Genomic DNA, 27883 nt, shown 5'->3' on the forward strand with positions numbered 1-27883 from the left:
TATGCGCGAGTAATGAGTCGACATTTGTATATTTCTGCGTCATCATCACGTTTTGTTCTTTTTTTTTGTTAATTTTTGGCGAGCGAGCGCAGCGAGCGAGCCGAAAAGTTTTGTATTTCAGCTTACAAAACATGGAATTCGGAATTCTTGTGTGAACACAATAACACAATAAACATTGTTATTTGTCCGCGTCATCATTATGTTTTGTTTTTATCTTGTTTGATTTGGTTTTCTGCCCCCTTCTCCGTCCCCCCCCCCCCCTCCTCCCCCGTCCGGGCGAGTTTTGTTTTGTTTTGTTTTTTCCCTCCTCCTTCTTCTTCTTCTTCTTCCTTTTTTTTTCTTCTTTTTTTTTTTCGTTTTTTCGTTTTTTTTTGCGCCCCCAAGGAGTGGCGCCCGGGGCACGTGCCCCCCTTGCCCCCCCCTAGATACGCCACTGGTTTTTATAGCCTACTAAGTAATGCAACGCATAAAATGCTTGTATAGTTTTGTACAGTTTTGCATTTCTGCTTTACCAGTCTAGGTCTACGCCTGTCTTATGACTTTTTTCCCCCAACACATCCCGAAAAATATGGGGGGGGGGGGGGAGGGGGGTTATAGGCCTAATGTTCCCCCCCCTCCCCCCCCCCCCCCCCCCCATTTTATACGCTCGGGCTGGTAGAGATATTCAGCTCAACTGATAGGCCCGATAGAGATAATGAAAAAATAGGGGGTAATGTCGATTATCCGTTGTTACAAATGTACTAGTAGCAGGCCTATGTTATTCAAATACTCAAGTTCATTCTGTAGATTCGCTGCAACTAAAACATCCTAGGTTCCACCCTGTACCAAACCATCCCCCCCCCCCCCCCCCTCCACCTTTGTTCTCCTCCGTGATTCAACATCAGCAAAACATCATCTTGCCTGGATGGTAAAAACCGGAATGGATAGGCACGAACCGGCGCGGCCAACGCAAGAGTGGCGATCAAAGACGCACTACTATCTTTGGTGGCGATTGAACGCGCGCGCGGACACGGACTAGTTCCGCAGAGTTGTGCTACCCTCGGAGAGCCGCTAGTGGAGTATCAGCGAAGTTTCGCCATTCATGTGTTCCGTGCAAGTTTTTCCGTGTACCACCACCGCTCAGCGCGATAGCCGAGCGCAGATCTGTACATAGAGCAGTCGAATATCGTTGACAATCTCGCGCACGCTCGCTCGACAATACAGTACGACGTAAATTTCGGTACCAGTGCCTAAACTCCTCAGGATCAGCGTCGAATTTGTCAGTTGTGCATGGTTTTGAGACGTTTCTCCCTCACTTGTGATGATTTGTGGAGGTGAGTGATTTGTCGTGTCCAGCTTTTTCACTTTGCAAATCGATCGGTAAGTTTACCTGAGAAGATGCTCATCTCTTCCGGAAATTTCGAAACCCTGACGTTCGTCGAGTCTATATGCCCATGGAAACACAGCAGTGCGGAAGTGGCAGTCTGATTAACCCAGCAGCCATGAGAGCCATCTGAGCTGAGAGACAATAGAGGCCACCTACACATATCCTCACGTGTGGGACAATGTTCGGTCCGTGTCGCTAAATTTTACTGAAAATCGCATGGCGTCACTCTGCTCTAAACGTTAGAGCTGCAAGTGGCTCAATACGCAATGCCAATGCCAATGGCATCTGTCTCTTCTCGTTGGGATTCTTATCTAACGACTCAACGACCAACGTTGGTATTTTGCTTGTAAACATGGTCCAAACGTTTATAAATACCAGCCAGCCCGGTTCAGCTCAGTTAAACTTAATATTAAATTAATTTCTAACGTTAGACAGTCTAACAGTTAAATATTACTTTACCACATGGTTACGTTTACATCGTTAGATAAGAAGTCCGCTCCATTACTTGGAGCTCCAAAACAGAAGGTCCCAGCAATGAGAAAAGACAAATATCATCGGTTTAACCGTCGCGCTAAAATTACAGTTGCGCCATACCGCCATGTCATCTTTTTTGTTGGGATCTTGTCGGTGTATTTACCTCTTCTCTGTGATGATGGCATGCCATATCAATTTAAATGATTTTGTAAATGATGCATTTTCTCAGTGTGATTTGTAACTGTTAGTCAAAGTGGTCTAACGGTTAGATAACTGCGACAGCCGCCACTGCGTGTGGCGGCTGCGCCGTGCTCCCATAAAAGATCTTCATGTTGAACAAACGGGTGCCTTTGCGGCGCTATATTTCCTTAATTTTTCAACAGAAACTACTAGGAATACTTACATGGGTCGATGAAACCTAAATGACTATCATCGGCGACTGTTTGATGCATTTCATTGCTTGTGATGCACAAAATGATGTCTTATAAGCAGCTCACCGATGTTCACAGAATTCACAATCACTTGCACAAGCGCACAGAATACTTAGGAACTAACATAAGCGAAACTGCGGGGAAGCCGCCAGGACCGCGCCTGGCGGCGCGGTCTCCGGGGCTAACGGTTAGATAGAGTCTAATAATAATGATAATTATTAAACGCAGAGACTCCAACCTCAAGCACCTTCTGAACATACAATTTATACAATGGCACTAGTATTAGTATTAGTTAGTAAGTGAGTAATAATTCAATGATTCAAATCATATTGGCTTAATGAAACTTCATTTCATATTTCATGTGCAGATGCCATTCATGCGTGCATATGAAATTGAATGGCATCTAATAGTCTACTAATACATGTAGTAGTATTCAAAGCCATACAACAAGTTACAACCAGAAGACACAGAGCCAGGGCGGGAGAATGGGAGATTTTGCAAAAATGGGCTTTTGGCGGGAGATCTCCCATTGAAAGTGGTAGAGTTGGAGTCTCTGATAAAGTTACGTAGGCCAGGGTTCCGGCGAGACAGATTTTTCTGCCTAATACTCAGTAATAGGATAAACTTGAATACAAAAACTTTGATAGATTTCTAGGCCCTACCCCCCCCCCCCCGGGTCGTCCACTCGTAATGATCTAGTAAATTCTAGTAAATTAAATCTAGTAAATTAAATCTAGTAAATTTGAACCCTCCTCCAACCCTCCCCCTTAATCTAGGAGACTTCTACTTGTTCATCATTGATCATTTTGGACAATGACACAGTCATAGACAGTGTTAGTGATACTCTTTGAGTAGTATTTGCTTTCTTCAAACAATGATTATGGCGACTTAGTTTTATATGTCAACCTTTTATATTAAATTTAAAGTATCTGATCGGTCGATTGCAAATATTGTGTGCTGATCATGACATCACCCATTTACATACATTAGATATTACTCCTTTGTGTAATAGGCTCATTTAGATTTGGTCATTATCCACGCATAGTTTTTACACTGTTACTTGCCTGTGATGATGATCATGTTACAGTGTACATATTGGCTTTGCTGCACGCCCTCAAGCGGGTAGAAGCATGCACTCAAATTTCACCCCATATGAAATCTCATACCATGGCACTCGTGACCATTCGCTGTTTGTTTGTTTTTTTTTTCAACGGCCTCATAACCAATCGATTTTGGATACAACAGTGCCACAATTCAATGTTCAACTAACTCTTCTTTCCTTTCTTTAAAAGAATGGCTGCCATTTTTGTATTCAAGTCATTTAAAATCACTGTGGTCCAATGTGCATGTGGACTCTACCTCTGGACGTCTGAGGTGTTGTAGAAAACAAATAGTGCATGCTCTCTAACTCTGCTCCTGCAATGGAGCAAGATTTTGCACTAGGTGAAAGATGAGGCATACTATTCAACTCAAATTCAAATTTCACCCCATATGAAATCTCATACCATGGCACTCGTGACCATTCGCTGTTTGTATAAATGGTACCTATTTCAAGTATTAGGACACAAAGTGTTTCTAACTTGTTTTGAGAATGCATTTGTAACGGTCTTGAATCTTGACAATATCTGTTTATCAACCATGGACTTTAGCCGATAATAGGTGCAGTTGGCAGACACTCCAAATCCTTCTCCTGACAGTGACCAGCACTTATGTTTTGAAAACGTTTATGTTCCTTGTGTGATATTAGTTGGACTGTTGGTCATTTCAAAGGGCATGTTTGCGCACTGCACTGTGATTTGATCTGTGTACCGAACGCTTGTTTCCTTTTAGTCACACACGCAAGCATACATGCACACACAGACACAAATATAAAACTTTCCCTGCTTCCTGTGCTCTGGATGCAAATCAAAGTGGTTATGAGAATTAGTTTGATTCTTTCCTTTAATATTTGGACTATGACTTCCCTTTTCTTTGTTTTTATTTTAATGAAAATTGGTATGGTTATAGGTGATTAAATAAGCGATACAAATCCAAAGTTTCAATATACCCTATAAGAGTAACAATTTCATTGTATTTGTGGATGTCATGATGAGTAAAGTATCATACAATAGAGAAACATGTGAATTCATTGATTCATCATTTGGTGGAGCTAACCTATAAGGTCAAGCTTTTTCTTTATAGATCTGAAATGATTAATTTGTCAATAAAATGTCTAATAATATAGATGATAATGTGCCTTTGAAGCTTTTGAATAAACATGACTTGCATTTTTAGCGCATTTTGTTCCATCGCTCAGAGTAAAAGCACCTTGGAACTTGACAAACAAACCAGAAACACAGTGTGCCAACTGATGAGTTGTCTGCTGTGTAGTGCGCTATCACTGCTATGGCCTGTTGCCGTCCTATACCATATATTTCTTGGGGATTTCATTGTCACAAATTTTGTGAGTTGGATGCTATTCACGAATTAATCAAAAAATGAAATAAAGATATTCACACTGATCCCGAAATGAATGCGATGTGCACTAACACATGTACAAAATGTACTAGTACACAGTCAAGGTGCATTATAATACAGTTTAGTAGGCCTGGAAATATATTCTAAAATGAATAGACAATATATGCTAATGTGATGATACATTGTAGTTACAAAGTTCATAATAGGTATAGTTGTTCAATTAGAGGCTTATTGCAAAATGTAACAAATGTGGTGTATAATTCTATTGCACAATCTGCAGTGAGAAGAAAACTGAGTTTCTATTATTGCAATCTTGTTTCATCATTGTCATTCATATGAGTCAAGAAAGGGCAAAAAATGATAGTGAAAAGATATGAAAATTATCACATGCATTCCATTTTCTGTTCAGTCATTCACAGGGCTGTTACCCTATACCATGACTCTATGGCATTGGACAGTCTATAACCCACAAGAGAGATGCCCATCCAAACGCCCCAGTGGACGGAGGTTCTGTCCTGTCCAGTATGCTGCAAGGACTTCAGCCCATCTGGCCGCCAGCCGGTCAGTCTCTCCTGCGGCCACACGGTCTGCCGAATGTGTCTAGGCACACTTCCGCGCCATCAGTGCCCGTTTGACCAGACGGCCATTACCAGAGAGGTTAGAGTTTTGGAGCACAGATGCTATGTAGCTCTCTCTCTCCTTCCTGTACAGCCTACGTTGTTGTGTTTTCATCTTGTTTGTTTTTATTATGCAATTCTACATATTGTTGCCTGCCAAGCAGAAAGTGTGCACCTAAAAAATCACACACACACACACACACACACACACACACACACACAATGATGGTAACATCATATGAAAGAGCTTTCAAAACTCGGTCGAATTATGTCACAAACCACAAATTCGGAGGTTGAAATTTCATGCTGTTGATGTTATAGAGAAGACATCATTGAGCGCTTCCATAAGGTCAAGGTTATCAAGTCAAGAGTGCCTAAATACTCAAACAATGGTTCAGAATTTCCGTCAATCCAAACTTTCACTCTGGGTCTCTATAACCACTGATCTATCAGTATTGGATGATTGTTTGAACAATTTTCATAATGAATTGTTTTCTAGATACTCCAGTGCTGTGTAGTTGTATGTTTATTGTCTTGTCAACAGAAGTCAATGCTGAATAGAGATTAGTAGTCAGCACAATCCCTTACTTGCGAAATAATTCGGAGGGCGGCTCTCTAAATATCTTTCCCGTGCCAAGACATGCAATTCTGCATTCCACCGATTCATTTGCCTTTTATTTCAGGTTGAGAAGTTGCCAACGAACTATGCCATTCTCCAGCTGGTGGCCGGATCGGAGGTGATGCGCGATGCGAGTCGGGAACGGGTACCCGACGGCATGAAGCCCGCGGAGTACAAGATCTACCGCAGCGCGCGGCAGATAGTTGAAGAGCTAGCACTGCATTTGAGGACCCTCAACAAAGGTGAGGTGATATTCACTGAAGGCAAGCAACTTGTTTGCTGTGATGCCTAATGCAAAAAATATGATGTATTTTTAGTTTTCTGTAATATTGTAGCATTAAAACACATCTAAGTAAAGGTACTGTTTACCATTGGGAGCTGTGATTTAAAAAATGTTTATGTAGTCACATTTGATGCATATGTGTAAGTCAGTTGTATCACACAACATCCTGCCTTATGAAGATTTCGCAGTAAAGCCTAAAATATAAGGAGATATCACTATTTTTTTCAATAAACCATAACTGTAGACTGTTTATTCTAGAAACAGTTTTATTATAACTGTTATTCACATTTTGTATATTTAACAGTGCTTAACATTGATTATACTGATTAACATTTTTACATTGGTTGTTTCTATCCCTAACTCACACTTAACTATTTTGAAGCACTAAAGCTGGGTTTTGTCTCATCTGTAAATGTTAAATAATGTCTTTAACATGTCATATCTTTGTGATTGCGAAACTTTTCTTTGTGTAAGTATGGCAGAACCATGGTATGTAAACTTTTCCTTGTACAAGTGTGATAGTATCACGGTATGTAAACTTTTCTTTGTGTATGTGTGATATCACTCATCAGTATGTAAACATTTCCTTGTATTAAATGCAATTATGTAAAAAAGAAACAATCCCCCCCCCCAAAAAAAAAAAAAAAAAAAAATGAAAAAGAGAGAAAAAAAACACCAAAACCCCAAAACAAGGAAAACAGAACTTGATACTACTTCATGCTATGTGGATTCATCTAGTCAAAGAATGTGAAAAAAAAAATGCACATTTGCACACACACTGACAGTGTTGTGGTTTGGTTTTGTGAAAGTTAGGTCCCACCTACTGTACTAAAGACTTGATATGCCCAGTGGGTCATGCTGTCAATGCCAACCCTCTTATCATATGGTGGGAAGATTATGTTATTTTTGTTTATTTTTTTTTTCAATGTAAGTAAAGGTAAGTAGCTTCCTTTTAGGCACTGGCAATGAATTCTTATCAATGTTCATTTGCCACAGTACGAGACTGCCCCATGTTGGACCAACAACTAGAATGACAAAAACAAAAACAAAAACAAAACAACAACAAGAAGGAAAATCCACAGGGTCATACAGTAATGATTGCCTGGATTCTCCCCCTCTAACCTACTTTTCTCATTGCTTTCATGTCTGTAAGGTTAAACTCTATCAAATCCTTTCTGACATCAGCATTCACCATCATGTCCTTTGTACAAACTGTACCCGGTATTCCTCTTCGTCAATCCCCCCCCCCCCCCCCCCAGCGACCGTGTACATCAATTGTTTATGCCCCATTTTCCCTTCGAACTAAGCTGTTGTGATTTTATGTGTGTTTTTTTTTTTTTTTTCATGCTACCCAGCAAGTACGAATGGCTTAAACAGCAGCATCGGCAGCAGTACCACCAGCAGTACCACCAGTAGCTCGGGGAGCGGTCAGCTGCTGAGCCGGCCCATCCAACGCAAGCTGGTTACCCTGGTCAACTGCCAACTAGTGGAGGAGGAAGGGCGGGCGCGGGCAGTGCGCGCGGCCCGGTCACTCGGGGAGCGCATCGTCACCGAGCTGATCGTCCAGCACCAGAATCCCCAGCAGCTGTCCACCAACCTGTGGGCTGCCGTCCGCGCCCGGGGATGCCAGTTCCTGGGACCAGGTATGTTCGGGGGCATGACCCTAGCTTCCTTCGCCTCCTTTCATGACCCTCCTCGCCATGGTTGACTTGCATGCATCACAACTGAGTGCTGTATACGTGTACAGTGCACTCTTGCTGTAGCAAAACACGACCATAATGAAAATTCTTACAGCGAAGTAACAATTCAAGACCTGAAATTATCATTTATATCTCTATGTAATTTATTGTTTGGCTGCAACGGAATGTTGATATAGCAAAAGAAAACTGCAGGTCCCAAGGACTTTGATGTAACAGGAGTTGCATGTATAATGTATATCCTTGTTGATGTGTCTGATTTTGAATCACTAAATGGTAAATGTGCCATTCACTTTGTATTGAAAGAAATCCAAATCCTAGGCTGACATTTGATGTCTGTTATTTTCAAGTGCTCTCATTAATTGTCTCTGCATTGCTTGGCATGAGAAATAATACTGTCACCCCCCCTCCCCCCTTCCCCACCATCCCCCCCCCCCCCCCCCCCCCCCAGCCATGCAGGAGGAAACACTGAAGCTGGTACTGCTGGCGCTGGAGGACGGCACGCCCCTCTCCCGCAAGGTCCTGGTCCTGTTTGTGGTCCAGAAGCTGGAGCAGCAGTTTCCCCAGGCCTCCAAGACCAGCGTGGGCCATGTGGTGCAGCTGCTCTACCGCGCCTCCTGCTTCAAGGTCACCAAGCGGGAGGAGGAATCCTCCCTCATGCAGCTGAAAGAGGAGGTGAAGAGGGTTATTTTATTTTTGGCTTGAAGAGAAAATGGGGAACTGTCCTTACAAGCCAACAGACAGTATGGGGTCTCTTACCTTTTTTTTTTTTTTCTTCTGAGAGAAACTGACCGAATATCTGTTTGCTACCCATATTTACTCAGACAAACACCCTCCCCTGCCCCCCCCCCCCCCCACCAAAAAAAAAATCAGGTGGAAGAAATAATTGAAGAGTGTAAAAATGTAAAAACAGATGTTTGTATTCATTTTTAATAACTTGAGATATTTGAGGTTGAAGCTGCTGAAAAACAGAAAATAATGAAAATGTATGTGATAATTTTTATATCAAAAATATTTCTTGTTATGTAACAAGTATAATATCATTGAAAAGATTTGGTTATTTTCTATTTGTTGATGACCTTACTTTTGAAATATATAAACAGCATTGAGAAAAGGAATCAATTTAGACACTTTAAACACTGATGAATACCGTATTTACTACACCCGTATATATGTATGTTGGGCAGACCCATTTGTTGATATTCTTGTTTACTGAAGATAGTCAAGGTTTTTGTGAGAAAGCCTTTAAGCTGTCATCCTTTTTCTTGTCCAATGTTTTCTTCCACTTCTGATATGCTCACTCTGTGTGCCTTGACGTGACCACTAAAGGAAATCAGGAAGTTGTAATGTCTATTTTCTTGTCTACTTTCATTATCTCAAGAAAAGTCCCCAAAATGTGTCACTCTGACTCATCCACAACTAAACTAGCAAAAAAGAAAAGAAAAGAAGAACGCATTGTGCAAAACTCTCCAGTCACAAGGAATAAAAAAGAAATGCCATCTAAAATTTATGTAAAATGATGAAGTTCTTTAAACTTTATGCCTCCTTAATGTAAGTTTTGTTGATATAATTTGTGACAAAGTCGTACACACATGCATGCTTGTTCATGAGAGAGCAGATACTACTTTTCCGATAAAGCGCTGGCTCATCCAGTTTTTGGCATCGACTGTGTTTTTTTCCATGTAGTTTCGAAACTACGATTCCCTGAGGCGTGAGCACGATGCCCAGATTGTGCAGATTGCCCTCGAGGCTGGTCTGCGGATCTCTCCCGAGCAGTGGTCCTCTCTACTCTATGGAGACCTCAACCACAAGTCCCACATGCAATCAATCATAGACAAGGTGAGAAGGAAGGCGGATATTGATTAAAGTGCTGATGATGTTGGGGATCAATAATGATGATGATGACAGTGATTATCAGGGGTCGCACTTAACTTTTTTTTTAACTAGCCAGGCGGACTACTTAGAATCAATTTTGACACTGAAGCAATATTTTGGCTAGCCAGACGGACTAGTTACTTCAGAATTTTATGATTTGTAGCTAGTCCGACATGATTTTGGGTGGCCAATGGCCAGCGGACCATCACCAATTTCGAACTCTGATTATGATGATGCTGATTATGCTGATGACGATGATGACAATTATGATGATGACAATGATGAAGATGATGAGTGACGATAATGACGATGATAATTATGACAATATTGATGATAATAACGGTGATGAAGATGATCATGAAGACGACAACAATAATAATGATCATGATGATGATTATCGTGATGAGTATTGTGATGATAATTGTGGTGGTGATGGTGATGATGATGATAATTAAGACCAGAGTAAGAGTACCGCAACACTGAAAAAACGAACACCGAGTGTGCAGCTCCAAGAAATAATTGTGGGTCGTCTTCTCTTCCAGCTGCAAACTCCCGCATCCTTTGCTTCTAGCATCGAGGAGCTGACCATTTGCCTCCAGCGATCCGGGGACCCAGTACGTTTGGCCCAGCTGCGAATTCACCTTGAAAAGTTAGCTAAGATTGATCCAAGCCCAGGTAACTACAGTCTGTATTGATGTGTGCATATTTGTAAAGTAACTTTTCTTGAATATTATTGTTTGTGCAGTAGTTTTTCATTTTTAGAAGTTGTTTGTCTGTCAAGTACTGATTGTTTATGGATATGGGTCTATTGGAATATTAAACTAGTTGTAAGAAATTTTTAGTTCCATATCTGTAAGCTAGACATGTATTTGGTGTGTGTTTGAGTTTGAATTTATTTTGCTTTGTCATTAGGGAAGTTGTCAATACCATACATGTTGTAACAACCTATGTCTTGTACAATGGATAACATGCAGCATTTCAGGCACTGTTGTGTGACATTGATGAAAATGGCGAATGCACTCAGATGTGAATACTGACAGAGACTTGCATGTAGCCAGCATCTTTTCTTGTTATCACAGTGAGCTGCACTCAGCATGTAGGATATGAAGGTTGATTCCCTATACTGAAGTAGGACTTTCATTCCGATGTTCCTTTTATTTTTAACCAGGTGCCATGATATCATCTTGGGAGGACATCATGTCCGCTATGGATGCAGTGAAGAAAGTCGTACAAGGTCTGATGGACTTTATGCAGAACTACTCGCAGAACAAGAAAGCAATGGATCTACAGGTAATTCACAAAGTCTTCAAGAATCCTGCACAAGTGCATGATATCTGTTTTAATCTTTTGTTCGTACACAATGCCTGTCATTATTGAATGAAGGGAAATATTTGGAAAAACAGCAATGGCTGTTTCCTCTGAGGACATTCGTTCAAGTCATTGAAGAATCTAATGTGATGATATCACGGTGCATGCCCCTTTTCGAGTCGGCCAGCACTTTTGATTTGGGTTGGGATTAGGGTATGCTCATGTGTGGAATGTATTTCCAACAGTCAAGAAGGAAGTTTGATGGTGCCACCACACGTAATGCCGAGTGTTTTGGTTTGTTTTTTGCCTGTGATGCCATCATGTGGGCCAAGCAGTCATGATGTTCCTCGGTCTGCTTCCTGTACGTACGGGAAAGGAGGACAGAGTCCTGCTTCCCACATCCCGTCTCTGTTTCCTGTGTCATGACTTGAACTTTCTCTTGAGTCTTGAAAAAAATAAACAGGAAGTAGGTTTGTTTGCTATGACTATCCCAGAAGTATGGGATCTGTTTACATCTATCCTCTTCCCTTTGCAGTCACGCACTTTGCTCTCGCCAATTTGTGAAAGGATAGACTTGAAGTGAAACTGATCTGTATAGACACATTAGCATGTGTTCAAAGGTAATTAGGTGGTTTTTTTTTTTTCATTTAGTGTCAGCTGTTTGCAAATGTCCTTGCCATGAGGAAAATATGTCGCAAAGTGGGTAATGCAAAAGTTTTATGTTGCACAGTATGCTTACATTCGATCCGACTTTGATTTGATACACCCCACAGACCCAGAACATCAAGTACAAGACGAGCATGTGTCGCGACATCATGCAAAAAGGAGGCTGCCCTCGTGGTCCAAGTTGCACCTTTGCGCATTCGGAAGAGGAGCTGGAGAAGTGAGTTTGCCACATGATGAATCACTGGGTCATGTGACAGCTTTGCTGTGCGAATGTCATGGTGATGGAACGTCGCCCTCCATAGATAACGATAACAAAACGAAACCATAGAGATCGTTAGAGATCTTGCACTGAGATATTTGAGCGATGAAAACACACGATGAATAATGTATGCCCTGATAAATGCATAGACATGAACACAGGAAAATGTTCAGATGTGAGTAGGCATGGATAATTATTATCCAAGAATTGAAGAAACTAGGTGCTAAATTGTGTTTTTCATTGTTTTTCACTCATTCATTTCTGAGATGAAACATTTACATCTTGATCTGTCAACTGTTTTTCATGTTTTTTCATGTGTGCAGAAGACACGTGTATGACATGTACTACAGATCCATGCATTTTGTGATAAAATCAAATTGGCTACCTAGCAGCTCCTATGAGGGCTTTATTTTCTGTTTCCCCTTAGCAGTTGCACTCTTCAGGTTTGACTGTATGTGCATTTTATTCAAATCCAAAGCCATTAATCAGACACAAGAGCTTTGCATCCAGTTAGACACTAAAACTGTCCTATTAGATATGATGGTTGCATTTTCAGTATCACACATTTTTTCCTTTTGGTTAAAATGGCCTGTGGCTGGAACACTGTACACTTCCTTTCATTTGCCATTGTGTTATTTATGCTGTTTAGAAAATGGTCTAGCTTTTGAAGCATGTTTCTCATTTTGACTAGGAAGTAAGTTTCACAACTATAATATATCATATTATAATATATTAATATTGCTTGTGCCAATGTATGCATTTAGCAAGAAACAAATCCTATTTAGACTCCAAGTGTAGTTTGCTTGCGAGGGCTACTGCTTTTCCAGCGGAAAATATGCCCATGATTGGCCTTGCTCCAAGACTGAAACTTTCTTTCTTTTTTTTACTTTGGCTTCTCTTTCCACAGGTACCGAGCTAAGAGCCGGCAGCTCGTGACAGCCCTGAACAATCAGTCCAAGAACCCGAAGTCTGGCCGGCGGGAGATCATCTCCTCCCTGCCAGACAACCCCCAGGAGCTCCTGCTGCGTTCTAAGAGTATGACGGGCAAGGACAGGTGCGACTCAACCTCCTCCGAGACCCAGTCTTGGGCGGGGCCAGACCTCCGACTGGGCGTGGGGGAGGGCCTGCCCAGATTCGGTCCCGCGGAGGGGAGCGGCGGCGATTTGCTGTCGTCCGTCATCGGCATGGGGTCGAATATATTCCTCCAGTCCGGTCTTGGGAAGGATTTGCTCCTGGATTCAGGGACCAGCAGTGGGGCAGCTGATGACACTGAAGACAAGCTGTGAGTGTAAAGAATGGATGCCTTGTGTGTGTGTGTGTGTGTGTGTGTGTGTGTGTGTGTATGTGCATGTGTTTTTGTGTGTATGTGTGTATGCAGGGCTTTTTTTTGAGGCAATCACAATGAAAATGCAGGATATCAGCTCAATTAGTTTTGACCATAACAGATTAGTACCTAAATGTACTTACGTGGTAAGAAATTCATTTGTACTGCTTGATGTGAAACTGTTGCTCCTGTGGCAAAAAAAAAAGAAGAAAATGTTGAAAATATGAATAAATCATTGAATTTACAAAGATCTTAATTTGGTCAAATTAATGTCGAATAATGACTGGAAAAAAATTATATTGTCAAGTTGGTGTGATCACTTCATTTCTACCTGAGGTTATGGCACTCTGAAAACTTGAATGTTTCAAAATTTATGGTCCAGATTAATGTCTACTGTATATTTCATGTTGTGTTTATTTTTTTGCAAAAATTGTGAGTGGACAAATATTTGTACAATGAACAACTTACATATTTACTCATAGCTCGCATGAAATGATAGATTATATATTGTGTTTTCGCTTTTCTTTCATCTTTAGCCAAGAGTCCCTCCGTGGGCTCAGCGAGGGTCTGACGGGGCACAAGCCGGCCAGCCCCGCCCAAGAGCGCTACACACCGGCCAGCGAGCTCCCCGCCAACAACAGGGAGCTGTACCTGGCCAACCTGGGCATGAAACGTGGACTGACTGGGGACCCATCGCAGGGCGAGGTTGACCTGGGCACCAGCAGGAACCGACTGGTGGCAAAGTCCAGTCCCAGGCTGGTACCTGCAGAGTCTACGAGATACTCAAGTCCTCCAGAAGGTCAGTTAAAGCTGTAACATACTTCTCGTTGGGGCTCAAAAATCATCTTCCGCCACTTGGAGTTTGCTTGCAATGTATCCACAAGGCTCTGCCGAGAGACTTGTCTGGCTGACGCGATTTGCCAGGATAATGAGTTGTTCTGGAGTATTTTGAGATCAAAAGCATAAAATGATAAAAGTTGGTGTATCAGGCTTTTATTCCTGAAGTGCCTTCCCCGTTCAGTAGTGGATATGTAGAATGCTACAAGTATGTGATGATTGAATTGTGCCCTAGCAATACTTTTGAATCTCATGCAGTTAAAAAGCTGCACATGCGATTCTTTCTTTTGATATGGGTACTGCTATGGCCCAATATGTTGCAATTTTTGAAGTGGATTATAAAACATCAAGTACAATATGTGTAGCAACCATTACTGTGAATGCTCTGAGATTTCATTACTTCTGGCGTACCTTTCAGGGCAATCGTATTTCACATTTTCGTTGTTACTCAACTGAAATTGTGTTATCACAGCGCGATTTTCACGCATTTTCTATGCATATGCCCCCATTTTATAGCAAAAATCTACTGTTTTTGCGGTTGTATGAAAATATGATTTAGCTTAAATTCTGTGCAGAGGGAGGTTTGTATGTCTTTAATGTTGTTTACATGATCAAACATGTGCCAAGTAGGACGTAAAATGCAAAGATGTCTCAGATGTCACAAGGGATTTACATCTTTATCCTCTGATATGCGAAGACTCTCAAAGATAAAGAGGGCACAGTACCAGTACTTCAACACTTTGTGCTTGATTAACATTTGTGAACAATGAATCTCAAAAGTGGCAGATCATTGTTGTAAAAAATTAGAGAATATTTTACGATATGATGCCTGTGTAATAATGCGTAAGTGTAGACTTAAGGAATGCTTGATGACTTTGCACAAATATGATAAGTTTGTTGTTTGTCCTGTTGCCACAGATGGCTATTACATTGAGCGAAAGGTGGCTTCAAGAGCCCAAGACCACCCCAAGCCCACGGTGGCGCTGAAGCCTTCTGCAGCGGGCACCGCCCCGCCCGCACCACCACTCCAGCCGCGCATCCTCATCCCGACCAACTATCCCATGCCACGCCCCAAGCAGCCAATGGATTACCACGAGCGGGACAGGTATATCGCACCTATCGGGGGCAGGTATCTGTACCCGATGCCAACGAGTCCCCTCCCCAACCAGCGGGCGGGTGGATACCGCCGCCCCGTGATTCAGCGCTACGTGGACCCGACCACCATGAAAGCCTACGACGTAGTGCCAGCGGAAGACAACATCGAGCCCAGTGCCCCGCCTGAATCACTGCTCCCCAGGCGTGATTATGAGTGGAACCAACACCCATTGGATCCAAGGTAGATGATCACTCCCCCCCCCCCCCCCCCCCCCCGTAATACTAAGCTTGTAACTCCTGCTGAAGATCATCCAGTTCAAACATTTTAGTTGCTCTCAGCCAAGAGTTTCACATAGCTTGCTCTCAGTTAATGATCTCAACTATATTTCCACAACGAATGTATGTTGTGTGCTTTTCAGATACTCAGTAATCATATGATACAGACAGTAAGGCCCAAATTGACAGAGTTATTTTGAATTTAGTCCTTGGATTATGCAAATTTTGTCTCAGTGAATATGTGTGAGAGATCGCTTGACCAATACGCATCAAGTAACGAACATGCGCTGACACAGGCATGTGAAAGGTATGACTTATTTGTGCTTATTAAGCCCCCGTTCCACTATCACGATTTGGACCCCGATCTGTCCCGATCTAGCAGATCGGGAGAGAGCGGCAAAAGCGTACGGGGATCGGAAGCATCGTAGCAGCAGCGTGTGGAGGTCGAGGTTGGAGCGGGCATTTTTTCAGATCGGGAAGAAATTTTGAACCGGTTCAAAATTTCTTCCCGATCTCCCCGATCAAAATTGACATATTTCTAATCGTACGGCAAGCGGGGAGAGCGTAGTGACAGCGTAAACGCAGCGGGGAGAGCGTAGTGACGGCGTAAACGCAGCGGGATGAGCGTAACAAGGTCTTTCTGAGCGTAGTAACATCGGCACAAGAACGGGAAGTAATTTTAGCTGTAATTTTCGAAGAAGAAGAAGAGATGAAGAAAAAGAAGAGAAGAAAGCAGCGAAGCAGCTACCCAAAAGGCGAAGAAAGAGAGACTGCACGTGATGCTGAAAGAGGAGGAAGAAGACATAGCAGAATTTTGAAGAATATGAAATCCTCTACAACTGGAGGAAGGCTATAAAAGCAACGACATCAAGAAAAAGCCTTGGAAAATCAGCACGTCTTTGTTTATATAATGCATTGCTGCAAAAGAACCGTGAGTTGAGGAGCCTCTTCGAGGTCCACAGTATATTTCTTCGGTTCTGCATGCTAATAAGTTGACTGACTGCAGACCGACAGTCGAATCGGGGTACATCGGGGCACATCGGGCACTTTTCAGCTCTCTGAACGGGGTAACAGCGTGATAAGATCATATAGATCGTTCAGAGCGTAGATACAGCGTGCATCGATCGGATAACATCGGCAACATCGCACTGACAGCGTAGTTACATCGTTCTAAAGCGTACCGGCAGCGGCAGAGATCGTAATGTCTCATTCCCGATCATCGTAGTAAGAGCGTAGCAAGCACTTGGTAGTCGTAACTGCAGCGTACTTAGAGCGTTCTAACATCGTACTGTGTCCAGATCGGCTCAGGTTTTACCCGATCCTTCCCGACCTGAGAAAATTGTCAAATCGTAGCGAGAACGGCATAGTGGAACGGGGGCTTTAGATACAGACTACGTAAGTGACTTTTGACCTACGTGTTCCTGGTATATATTTGGGCTACAGTGTGTAAACTTGATAAAATAGTTAACATTTAAGGTGCGAGCATTATGTCTGCCAGGTAAAAACACACACACAAATGTATATCAATGATGGACCATTGCTATCTTAGATTCGTGATCGAGTTATAGGGAGAGGAATTCCAAGTGTTTTATCATTACGTCATGACCACTTTGGTGCTCCTTTTGATCGAAGGTGGCGGGACCCTCGCCCAGACTACTACTCCCTGTACGATCAGCACGCTCACGGGCAGACTGCTCTGCATCAGGGGCCTGCTGCATCGGCCCCACTCCTGATACCGAGCCAGGGCCGGTCGGATTATGCGGACTCGCCGGAGGACAACCTTCATCACGGCAAGCCCAGGCCCTCCAAGCAAGTGCCACCCCCGAAGCATCCGCTCAAAGTTGAAAGGGTGGGTTTGTGCCGCCTGCATTCGTGAGATCATTTTCTCTGATCTGTGTGTGTGTGTGTGTGTATGTGTGTGTTTTAATGTCAATGTTCCTCTTTCTCTTTTTTTCAAGTATTAGTTATGCATTTAGTATGCAAATGTCTTTATTGGGTCCTGGCTTCCACTATGGCGAGAAACTTTGTTACAGCTTGTTGCACTCACCGAAAATACAGATTTAGGAAACGCAGAAAATAATCTGTGGAAGTTGTCGCTCAGACTTGATACTGGGTAGCTTGGAGGTCAATTCACTTTGATGAAGCGAACTACCCAAACCAACAAAGTCTTGTGCATCATAATCCATACAAATTGTATGGCAGTATCAGCAAAATGCAAGTGTCATTTTTGTGGCAAAGTGTCTTTGGAGATTTAAGGAGAGGAAATCCCTTGTCTTGTGAATGCAGTGACTTATAAATGTATTAATACAGTTTTGTCTTGATTTCCTTTCCCTATTGATTAACTCCGAGAAAAGTTTTTTTTTTGTCGCGAGCCAAGGGAAAGAAATGTTATGCAGTGGGGGTGGATGAGGAGGGGGTGGTTGAAATCAGAGAACAGATTGGCTCACCTTTCTGTTTAACTTGAAGGTAGTGTAAGCAAAAATTTGACAAATGCTACTGTAATATTCTGAGAGAATGTAGTGTTTTTGCCTTTTAAAGGGGCTACCAATGTAGGGCCAACAATGATTACCTACCTGGTGCAAAGTTTTATTGGGTGGAATCTTATTCAGCTGTGCCCAACGCCACTGTGCAGTACTTAACTCTTGACACAATGTGGACTACTTCTTTCCTTTGACAATTTTAATTGTGTGCCATTCAAGCAAGATAACATGTTGACATACAAAAATTATGTATTTTGTTTTGATAGGTTCAGCAATGCTTTAACTTTTGTTTAGCCTCTCTATCTCTCTCTCTGTTGTTTACAGGGACCAAGTCTTACTGAGCTCAGGGAGAAGAAAGATTACTTGGTGAATAAGCTGGACGAGATGCAAGGTGATGTAGATAATTCCCCAACGACACCAAGCGCATCGTCTACTCCTAAGCTGACAAAGCTAACATCCCAGACATCAAGTGGCGTCATCTGGCCGATGTCTTTCTCCCCTCCCAATTCGGCCTCGTCCCTGGGCATTCAGTTCAAGGGCATCACCGATGACGATGACGACGATGACTGTGATCATCGGAACAATGGCATCGACGTCGATGCAGAGGTTCCCCTAGCGACGGACAGTAGCAAAGAGAGCGCCTTTGACAGCAACGGGCAGGAGGATAGGTCAGAGGGCGATGTCTCGTCCCAAGGGAGCTACAACCCTTGGACTAGCACCTCGCTCTTCACCCCGAACACCGGAAAAGCCGTGAAGGAGACAGCTACCAATTACACCATGACCTACAGCAAGGTGCTGGTGCGCCATGTCTCGGCAAACGAGACCGAGGAGCAGCAGCAGGCCCCGGTGCAGGGCACCCACACCATGCAGGACTTCAAGGACATGTCCATGGACGACCTCAAGCGCACACTGAACCAGGTCAAGCAGCAGGACCAGCGGGCGGGCTGCAGCCACTTCGAGCGCGGCACCAAGATTCAGCTGGAGATGGAGCGGAGGGAGGAGGGCCAGAACAGCTCCGGCCCCATCACCTCCTACCCTCCGGTGCCCCTGCCCGCCCAGCTGGCCCACAAGGACCCCATCCTCCACCTGTACTCACGTCTGCCCAAGGACATCGTGCCAAAGAAGACGGGCACGTCCATGGACTTTGGCTACTCGGAGACGGCCTCAAGGTCGGCCCGCTCCATGGGCAGGAACACAGGACCGCTGAAGGTCAGTGCGGGTATGGAGGAGAACACTACACCCGTCAACATGACCATGCAGGACTGCCAGGTGGCACCCGGCTTCCAGACCTCCAATGGAGAGGGTTACTGTGTGGCACCGTTTGAGGACAAGTTTCTCAGAGACACCTCTGAGAGTAGTGATACAGACTTACTGTATCAGGAGTGAGTGTAATCTCTTGTTATATGTTTTCTTCATCTACATAATGTGACTTTATGAATGTTATCAGTGCAACTTTTATTTATCCCCCTAAGAGCACTTTACTCTTTCCCTATTTTACCTATTCTGATATATTGAGAAATCATGGCGTTTGAAAGAAAATTTGGTCAGACGTACCCATTGTAAGTTTTTTTTGGGGGACTAACACAAAGTCTGCTGCTTGTGCAATTTTTCAACAACTTGTCATTCACATCCACTCCATATATGCATTTTATGTATTTTATCACTATTATTAAGTTGTGCTGTTTGCACATAGTTTTCAATTTGTTTGCGTCTCTTGTTAATTTCTGTCTCTTCCCGTATTGTGATTGGTGAACAGTGACTGGGAGCAGAATGTGGCCAAGCTTGTGGAGTGTGACCCGAGGGCTGAGGAGAAGCTGAAACAGGCGCTGGACCAAGTCAGCCAGCAGATCCAAGCCAAGGAGACTGTCAAGGTAGGCCTGGGACCTTCCCTTGCCCCTCCTGCCTCCACCTCCCCCCCCCCCCCCATCACCCCAATCCCCCCCCCCCCCAATCAAAAACCCAAGAATACAAGAAAATTAAAGAACATTGTTGTCCTGCTCTAACCACACTATTTTTTTATGCCTCCGCCAACGAAGTGGCCGGAGGCATTATGTTTTCGGGTCGTCCGTCCGTCCGTCCCGTTTTGTTTTTGTTGATATCTCAAGAACCATGAGGTGGTTTTGCATCAAACTTGGTATGAGGGTATATCCTGGGGGGATGATACTTTGTTTGGATTTTAGGGTCACGGGTCACAGGTCAAAGGTCAAAGGTCAAAGGTCACAGGTTATTTTGTGAAAAAAGGTTGAAATTTCATGTTTTTCTCCATATCTCGCAAATGGTTCAAGTTATCTTCATGGAACTTAGTATATATGCATGTACCGATGGGCAGTGATTATCTAGGGAAGTTGGGGGTCATGGGTCAAAGGTCAGGGGGTCAAAGGTCAAGGTCAACTCCTCAAAATATCACTACTTTCCTTATATTTATGCAATGCCTGAAGGATTTTTGAAAAACTTGATGTATGCATGTATAACCCAATATATATTCTGTGGGAAGTTTCTTGCCAAAAGGTCAAAGGTCAAAGGTCAAGTGAAAGTGCTAAATTGCACTTTTTCCTCCATATGGTGTCTCAAAAGTAACTCAAGGTATTATCATGAAACTTACATATTTATGCATGTTCTACCTAACAGTGATTCTCTTTGGAACTGTGAGGTCAAAGGTCAAAGGCCAGGTTTAGATAATACTATTTTACCATTTGATACTGAAATTATGCTTTTTCTCAATACCTTGAAAATTACTCAATGCATAAACTTATAAAAGGGTCAAAGTCAAGTAAAAATCATCAGTTCCCCAAATACCTGCACTCTGACGTTTTAATCATTCATCCAATTGAACCTAGTTCTAGGAAAATGAACATTCAGCACATTTGTGGCAAACCTGTCATTTTAATATTTTGCCAAGTGTCATCACACATTGTCAAGACATTGTACTATAGACCTAGGAGAACCATGCATTATGGCGGAGGCATACACCAGTCGCTGTAGCGACATTTCTAGTTTTAGTAAGGATTTGTGCCACATTTCATCAAGGTTTCAATCAAGCCAAATTTTTTTCTGTTTGTTTTTTTTTTTTTATACGGATTTGACACTTAATCATTGCTTTTTCCCCCCTTTTACCCACCTAGCATGCCCGAAACACTCTGATGCTGGACATAGAGGAAAAGGCACTGGAGAACATGCTGCCAGGGCGGGAGAACCACCACTCCATCTGCAACCACGGCGGTCCCAGCACTACGCGTGCTGAGCCTCCCACCTCCGTGGTGAGTGAATGAATGGATGAGGATCTAGCCAGCTGTCAGTGGTCTCGGTGGTTTGTCCTCCGGGAGAACTTGACTGGCCAGTGGGCTGAAGTTTTGACCCGATGCCACTTACGTAATGCCGCTTGAAGCAAACCAAGCTGAGAATCATTTGCAGTGTGATGTTCTTTCAGTGGTTATCTTTTAACTGAGGCACTAGGTTAGGCATTGTGGCATCGTGGATAAGACTCCTTACTGTCAATCGGAGGACACAAGTTTGAATCCAGTCCAGTGCTTATGTTCTTGGACGAGATGTTTTTATCCACCATGTCCCTCTCGACCCCATTGTCAGAGTAGGTTCCTGGCGACATTAGTGTTATTTTAATGGTAGGGCCGTCTGGTAGAGCCGTCTGGTAGAGCAGTGTCAGCACTGAAGAGGCTACCTATGATCAAGAAGATCTTATTATAATTTTTGTTATTATTATTATTATAATGATTATTATCATTATGGGTAGTAAGTGATTAAAACAGGGACAAGAGATGGGCCATGCCTAACCAGTGTGTTACAAGAAGTATCCAAATTAACCAACGCCTGTGGAATGGACGTGTCGTAATGGTCGTCTTTTAGAAAAGCAGCGATAAGTAAATAGCAAATTAGGAATGACTATCTAACCAATGATTCTTGCTACATGTATCTGGGAGATCTTGACTGCTGTGGGAACCACAATAGGTATTCAGTTAACTGCCACTCATTGTCCACGTGTTTGTGAAATTTACTAGTGTGTATAGAAGATCTTGATAGGCCATTAGATCAATGTCGATATTTTTGATTATCCAAATTATGAAGTAAGCAAGTGAAAGAAAATTGGTACTGAGGTTATATAGAAATAAAAATGGTTTATCCCTCATCATTGCAAGTGAAAGACTGCCGATGAGACTCCAAGGAAATGTTGGTAAAGTAATCATCTTTCATGTCGGGAGAGATTGTTCCAGAGCAGTTGAGAGCGATTGAGCATCACAGTGGGTTAGCTGTGGTAGGTATGATGTCCAGCCAGTGGCCAGTTAAGTCTATGTTATATTGTGTTTTCCTCTTTCTATCAATCTCTCTTTCTGTCACTCAGAATGCTTTCATGTTGCCTGAGAGCCCTGCGATACAGCTTCAAGAGAGGAGCCTGGCCCGGTACAGTCGGCAACCTAGCCACCACCAGCAGGACTGGGGTGCCCCCCTGCCCCCCACATCGGCCGGTGGACAGGGTGCCAAGGGTGCCCGCCGTCCCTGGCCCGACCCGACGGAGGACTCCTACTACGGCGTGGACCCCGTTTACAGGTACGGGGCCTCTACCAGTGCCACTGCCGGTGCCACCGCTGGTGCCGTGGGGCTCCAGTATGCAGACCATGGTGCAGTGCACCACCCAGGCACCGTTGGGCGCGAGGTGAGGGGATTGCAGCCAACAGTGGCCAGCAAACAACAAATGGTGAGATGCCCAGCACTTTCTTTCCTGCCAGCTTTACCTAAGAATATCTGAAACCCCTTCCCCCAAGATACTTACAAACAAAATCAAACCCCCAAATCAGTGGTGCCCCTACCCACCCAGATGGCACACAAGAACTCCATTGTCCACTCCTACTCCACTTCTCTTGCCCAAGAATATTATTGTGCTGAAGAACATAGGATCGACCATGGAATTTGGCTACTTGGAGATAGCCTCAAGGTCAGCCGGCTCAACTCCCTCTCCAATCAGCTGCACTTTAATATCCCTTCTCTTCCATCCCCTTCCCCTTGAAAAGAAGAAGGAAATAACAAACGAGTAAACCGGCAAAAGATAACACATAGAGCCTCGTCTCTATTCAACCAAACTGAGCTCATCTTGACTGTCAGGCGCTTGTTTTATAATGACATGGATGGGGTTTGAAGATGGCAGATCAGCAAAAATTTTGACTAAAACTGGGTGAATGCTCAAATTGTAACGAGCAGTACATTCAAAGTGACAATCCATGGTACATACTTTGGGGACCTCACTAAAGCCTACTTTATCACATATCTCCGGTGTGATTTTTTTTTTTAGTTGTTGGAAATTCTAATGTGGTTATCACAAGAGAGAGTTTGAAATGCAGTTTCACCTGAGTTTTATAATTTCAGGGGATCGGTGCCCTTTCTCCTTGGATAATTTTAACATTTAGAAAGAAAATATTTTGACAGAATGTTTGTTGTCAGCTTGTCATGTGCTTGAAAGTGTAAAGAAACATTTTCATTTGTAGTCTCCTAAATGACAAACTGGTCAGTCTTCCGGTGCTTTGATTGCTGCTAAACACACCCACTCGGTGTGTTCTCATGGTCGAGTGATGTAGATGTCCCAATGCAGAATGCACGCAGATGGGGTCAAGGTCGTTGTACTGGAATGTTCGCTTGCATTTTAATTTCGCGATTTTCGCGGCAGCCGAGTTTCACGAAATTAAAGTGCACGCTAAAGATCTTGTCTACACTATACGCATTGAATGTTAGAGGCAACTCACAAAAATTTCATTCTGTGAATAAGGCTGTCGGCTCCCATTCGTGAAAATTTTATGCCGCGAAAATGTTGTGTTTTACAGTATTTAATTGTGTTTGTTTCGTGATGACCTTTCGTTGGAAATGTCTCATCATCTTACCGTACAGGGTTTGGTCCTGCTGGACATTAATGGCCAAACTCTGGGAGAAGTGTTGGTGGGGGGTAGGTGAAAATACCATTGATTGAAAATGGCATGTCTAGTGATGTCTCTAGTATGAAAGGTCTGTGAGGGGCAATAAGCTCTAATGTGCAATCTTTGTCTCTGTTCTTTCCTTCCGCTCTTCTCTGTGCCTGGATTCGCTTCTCCTCGTTGTCGGGTTGGCTTGCCGCCACAGCTGGAGGCCACCGACCAGCAGATTGCCCGGGAGCTGCAGAACCAGGAGCAGCAGCAGTACCTGGAGCAGATGCGCCTCCGTCAGCGGCAGCAGGAGGCCAAGCAGCGCGAGGCGGAGAAGCGGGAGCAGCAGGAGCTGTATGACCGCCGCCTCGCCCTGGATGTGGCGCGGCGGGAGGCAATGCGCAGGTCCAACTACTCATATTACCCCTACTAAACAGGGATGTGAGAGTTCAGAGTGTAATCTGATTTCAGATTTTTTTTTTACTCTACTAAAAATCCACTCTGTCAGACTCTTTTTGCAGTTCAAATGCATTGAAATGCTTGTAGTTTAATGCACTTCAGACTTTTTTTCAATAAGTTTCAGATTTTTTCCAGATATTTTTTTCCCTGCAAATACTCTCAAACCCCTAATTAAAGTGAGGAGCAGGGGTTTTTATTTGTCACTATTTACTTCATTATATTCGCTTCCGATGGAACGTGATGCTTTCCATTTTTGCTGCGTCTGCATTTATCAGTGTTCCCCTCAAAGATGATGTAGTGAAGAAGAGTTCAGTGAGGGTTGGGTCGGATGTGCAGTTTATGTAACACCGTCGTGCATCAGCCAGTATGGAATGCCCAAAGGGTCAAGATCTATTGCACAAATGGAGAAGCTAATATACTTCCATTATGGAGGACACAGTCTCCAAACAGACAAGCTTGCCCGAGCCATGCAACGAAATGAAAATACAAAAACAGGATGCATAGGAGTGATCCTCCATATTCTCAAACTAGATTCAGACATCTTCTGCTGCTTCTATCTGAAAGATATTTAGTTATCTTGAGGAATTATATTTGGTACCATTCATTTATGTCGAATGTGTACATTCTGGTAAAAAATATCCTCGTCTTGCCAACATTGTAATTCCAGTAGTTTTTTATTTGTCCATTTTCAACATTTTCACTGGAGTATTTACAAATCATATCATTTATAATTTCACGTTTGAATTTTACCCCCTTTTTTTTCCTATATAATCACTATATTTGGGAGAATATATGTATGTTTTCAAACCCATAAAGGAGAAGTTGTAATTGTAATTGCTAATTTTGCAATTTTTTTAGCTTTTATTTATCTCTTCTTATTCCCATCATCTCAGTTTTTGTGTTTTCATGGGATTATGCATAGCATACGTGTACAGTGTGTGCAATTTGTATAGACCCTTTGGGCACTGCATTGCAGGCAGTGTTCCATCATGACTTCTCAAATAAGTATGATGGGGAACCCTCCTGTAGGAAGCATGAAGCAAATCGATGTTGATGGTTGTGTGGGCGTTGATGACCCCTAGTGACCTCAATCCTCTCCGGGTGAGATCCATTCTGATGTCCGTTCCTTTTGCTCTTTTCACATTTTCTGAAAAGTATTGCATTATGTATTGTATGTTTAACATGTCAAGAGATGACGAATGTATAAACTGTGCTATATTACATGCTGACATAGTGGAGTTGACATTAGAATTGGCACAGTGTGTGTGCGTTGACCATGTATAAAGTAGCAGAAGTAGCCTGCAAATATTCGCAAACTAGAGTGCAAATGGCGATCAAAAGTAGCGGAAGAAGGACAGAGATTTAGTTGGCATTTTAACAAGCTGTCGGAGATACTGAATGAAGTCTGCCAAGAAAGGCTAATGGTGATATATTATGCATTGTAAGATTGTGTCATATCATGTTTAGAATGGTGTCAAAAGCTCCTTGATCTTTTTTATGAATACATTGTGTATTGTTTGCTCAAATTTTCCTTTTTTAGTAGTTTGCTATACGTAAGATTTGCACAGCTTGGGTATTGTCAGAAACAATCAGAGCTGTTTAAGCCTTGAGAACCCATATGGGCAAGAAAATTCACAGTATTTTCACAATTCTTTTTAATCACATGAGAAGGACTATGTATGAAATTTTGAAGTGTAATTAACCCCTCTCCTTTATACACTGCCTGTGTTTAGCTTTTAAAATACAAATTCTTCAGAATCTCCTGTTTACGAAGTGAGCTGGTTTATAGGGGTCCACTTTCATCTCTGGGTGTAACAACACAAATTCGACTTTTGATGCTGGTTCTTCTTTAAAAGATAGTTCATACTCTCATTATTCTTGGTTAGCATTGTAGGCATATTTGCACATTTGTGCAACCTATTAAGGCTGTAGCGTGTTTGCACAACACAACTTGATGACCTTGCTTTAACCTGTGCGCCATTTTGTAAATGGCTTGCGATGATTTTCACATTTGTTGCATCGTCGTATTCACCCTATTTGTATCCTCTATTGTGATGGTACTAAGGGAACCAAGAGTGTTAATGTTTAACACTCTGTGGGAGAAATATGTAATGTCCATGCATTAATATTTATGATATGTGTGTCACGTCTGCACAATGCGGCAATTTCTTCTTGGGGAATGCCGATTGGATCTTGAAATATCTGTAACATGACAGAGTCTATGTCTGCTAGACAGTCAATCACCTCATATTTACATGTATTTGGTCGATTTGCAAACTTCTGTTACCTTTTTATAAGTGACATTAATTCCTATATTTTGTTTGTGGTACATTTTGGTATATTTGCGGTCCTCTGCGGTAAAAAAAAAAAAAAAATATGCACTTATCAACAAGCATTGATCAAGATTGACAAACAGAGAGAGAGATACCCAAATGCAAAATGTGCTTCACTTATCATGTGGAACTGGGTCCCAAGGTTTAAAGACCTCTTCCCCTTGAAGTCTCATGAACTACAAGACAAAAAACAAACAAACAAACAAACAAACAACAACCAGAAACCAAAGTAAAAACTGAAGATACAGCAGTTTTCAAGCTGGGGAAAAAGATCCCATGTTTAACATAATTTCTGACCAAAATACTGTCCAACAAAATTATACTGATTGAAAATGCACTAGCAGGTTGTACATACCACACTGCGCGGTCAATTCGTTTGTGATGAGGAGGTGTTTTAGGCGCCATCTGGTAACGTTCTCTTTCTCGTCGATGTCTCCCAATTTCCCGCATATTAGTCTCTGATAATCAGAAGGGAATGAGGCATGATGGGAAGAGAGAGAGAGGAGGGACCTGGGTAATGATTATATAGTAGTTAGCCTATAGAAGGCAGGCTTCATCAAGTGATTGTGCATATGTCGAACACCTCAGATTCCATTACCAAGATAGGCCAATGAACCACCTCACCAATAAGAATTTTTTCCTCTTCTTTTCCCCCCTCTAAACCAAAGTGAAACAGTGATAAACCTTCCATATTCTTGAAACAAGCAGGGAAAGCACATACTAGTAAGAAAGGGCTACTGTTAGTTTTGGGAATTTTTACCTGGTTGCATCAATGCTTTCTTTTGATGCTGGAATGCTTAAATATTAATCCCCCCCCCCCAAAAAAAAAAAAAAAAAAAAAAAACCCACCAAAAAAAAAAAACACAAACAAACAACAACAACAACAACAAACAAACAAACAAACAAAACAAATTATAATTGATAGGCTTCTCGTTGAATTAGTAGCACAAAGTAAGGGAATAGCCAGATGTTTCTGGGAGCTTTGTTTTGAATCTTATTTGCAATGGTACACCTTTTTCCATTACCCCAGCTAGGGCTTTTGTATTATTTCATTGGCTTTCGCATCATTTGTCCTTATTATTCTTTATGCTGTATGTTTAATACGGCAGAAGTATATGATGATAACC

General features: G+C 42.6%; 1 protein-coding gene across 1 annotated transcript; it reads left to right on the forward strand.

Annotated features, from left to right (window-relative positions):
• Positions 1-1232: 1232 nt before the first annotated feature.
• On the forward strand, positions 1233-25106 carry LOC139744096 (uncharacterized). The gene is made up of 18 exons (XM_071654555.1): positions 1233-1313; positions 5138-5385; positions 6029-6206; positions 7603-7890; positions 8396-8619; positions 9631-9783; positions 10362-10494; positions 10988-11109; positions 11901-12010; positions 12960-13334; positions 13913-14175; positions 15132-15549; positions 17217-17433; positions 18389-19446; positions 19821-19935; positions 21187-21321; positions 22419-22772; positions 24182-25106. The coding sequence occupies exons 2-18, from the start codon at positions 5206-5208 to the stop codon at positions 24395-24397; spliced, it is 4539 nt and encodes a 1512-aa protein (XP_071510656.1). The 5' UTR covers positions 1233-1313; positions 5138-5205; the 3' UTR covers positions 24398-25106.
• The last annotated feature ends 2777 nt before the right edge of the window (positions 25107-27883 follow it).

The sequence above is a fragment of the Diadema antillarum genome, unplaced genomic scaffold (genome assembly GCF_040938485.1).
Source record: "Diadema antillarum isolate AM-2024a unplaced genomic scaffold, OU_Dant_1.0 scf00000035, whole genome shotgun sequence".
Taxonomy (NCBI): Eukaryota; Metazoa; Echinodermata; class Echinoidea; order Diadematoida; family Diadematidae; genus Diadema; species Diadema antillarum.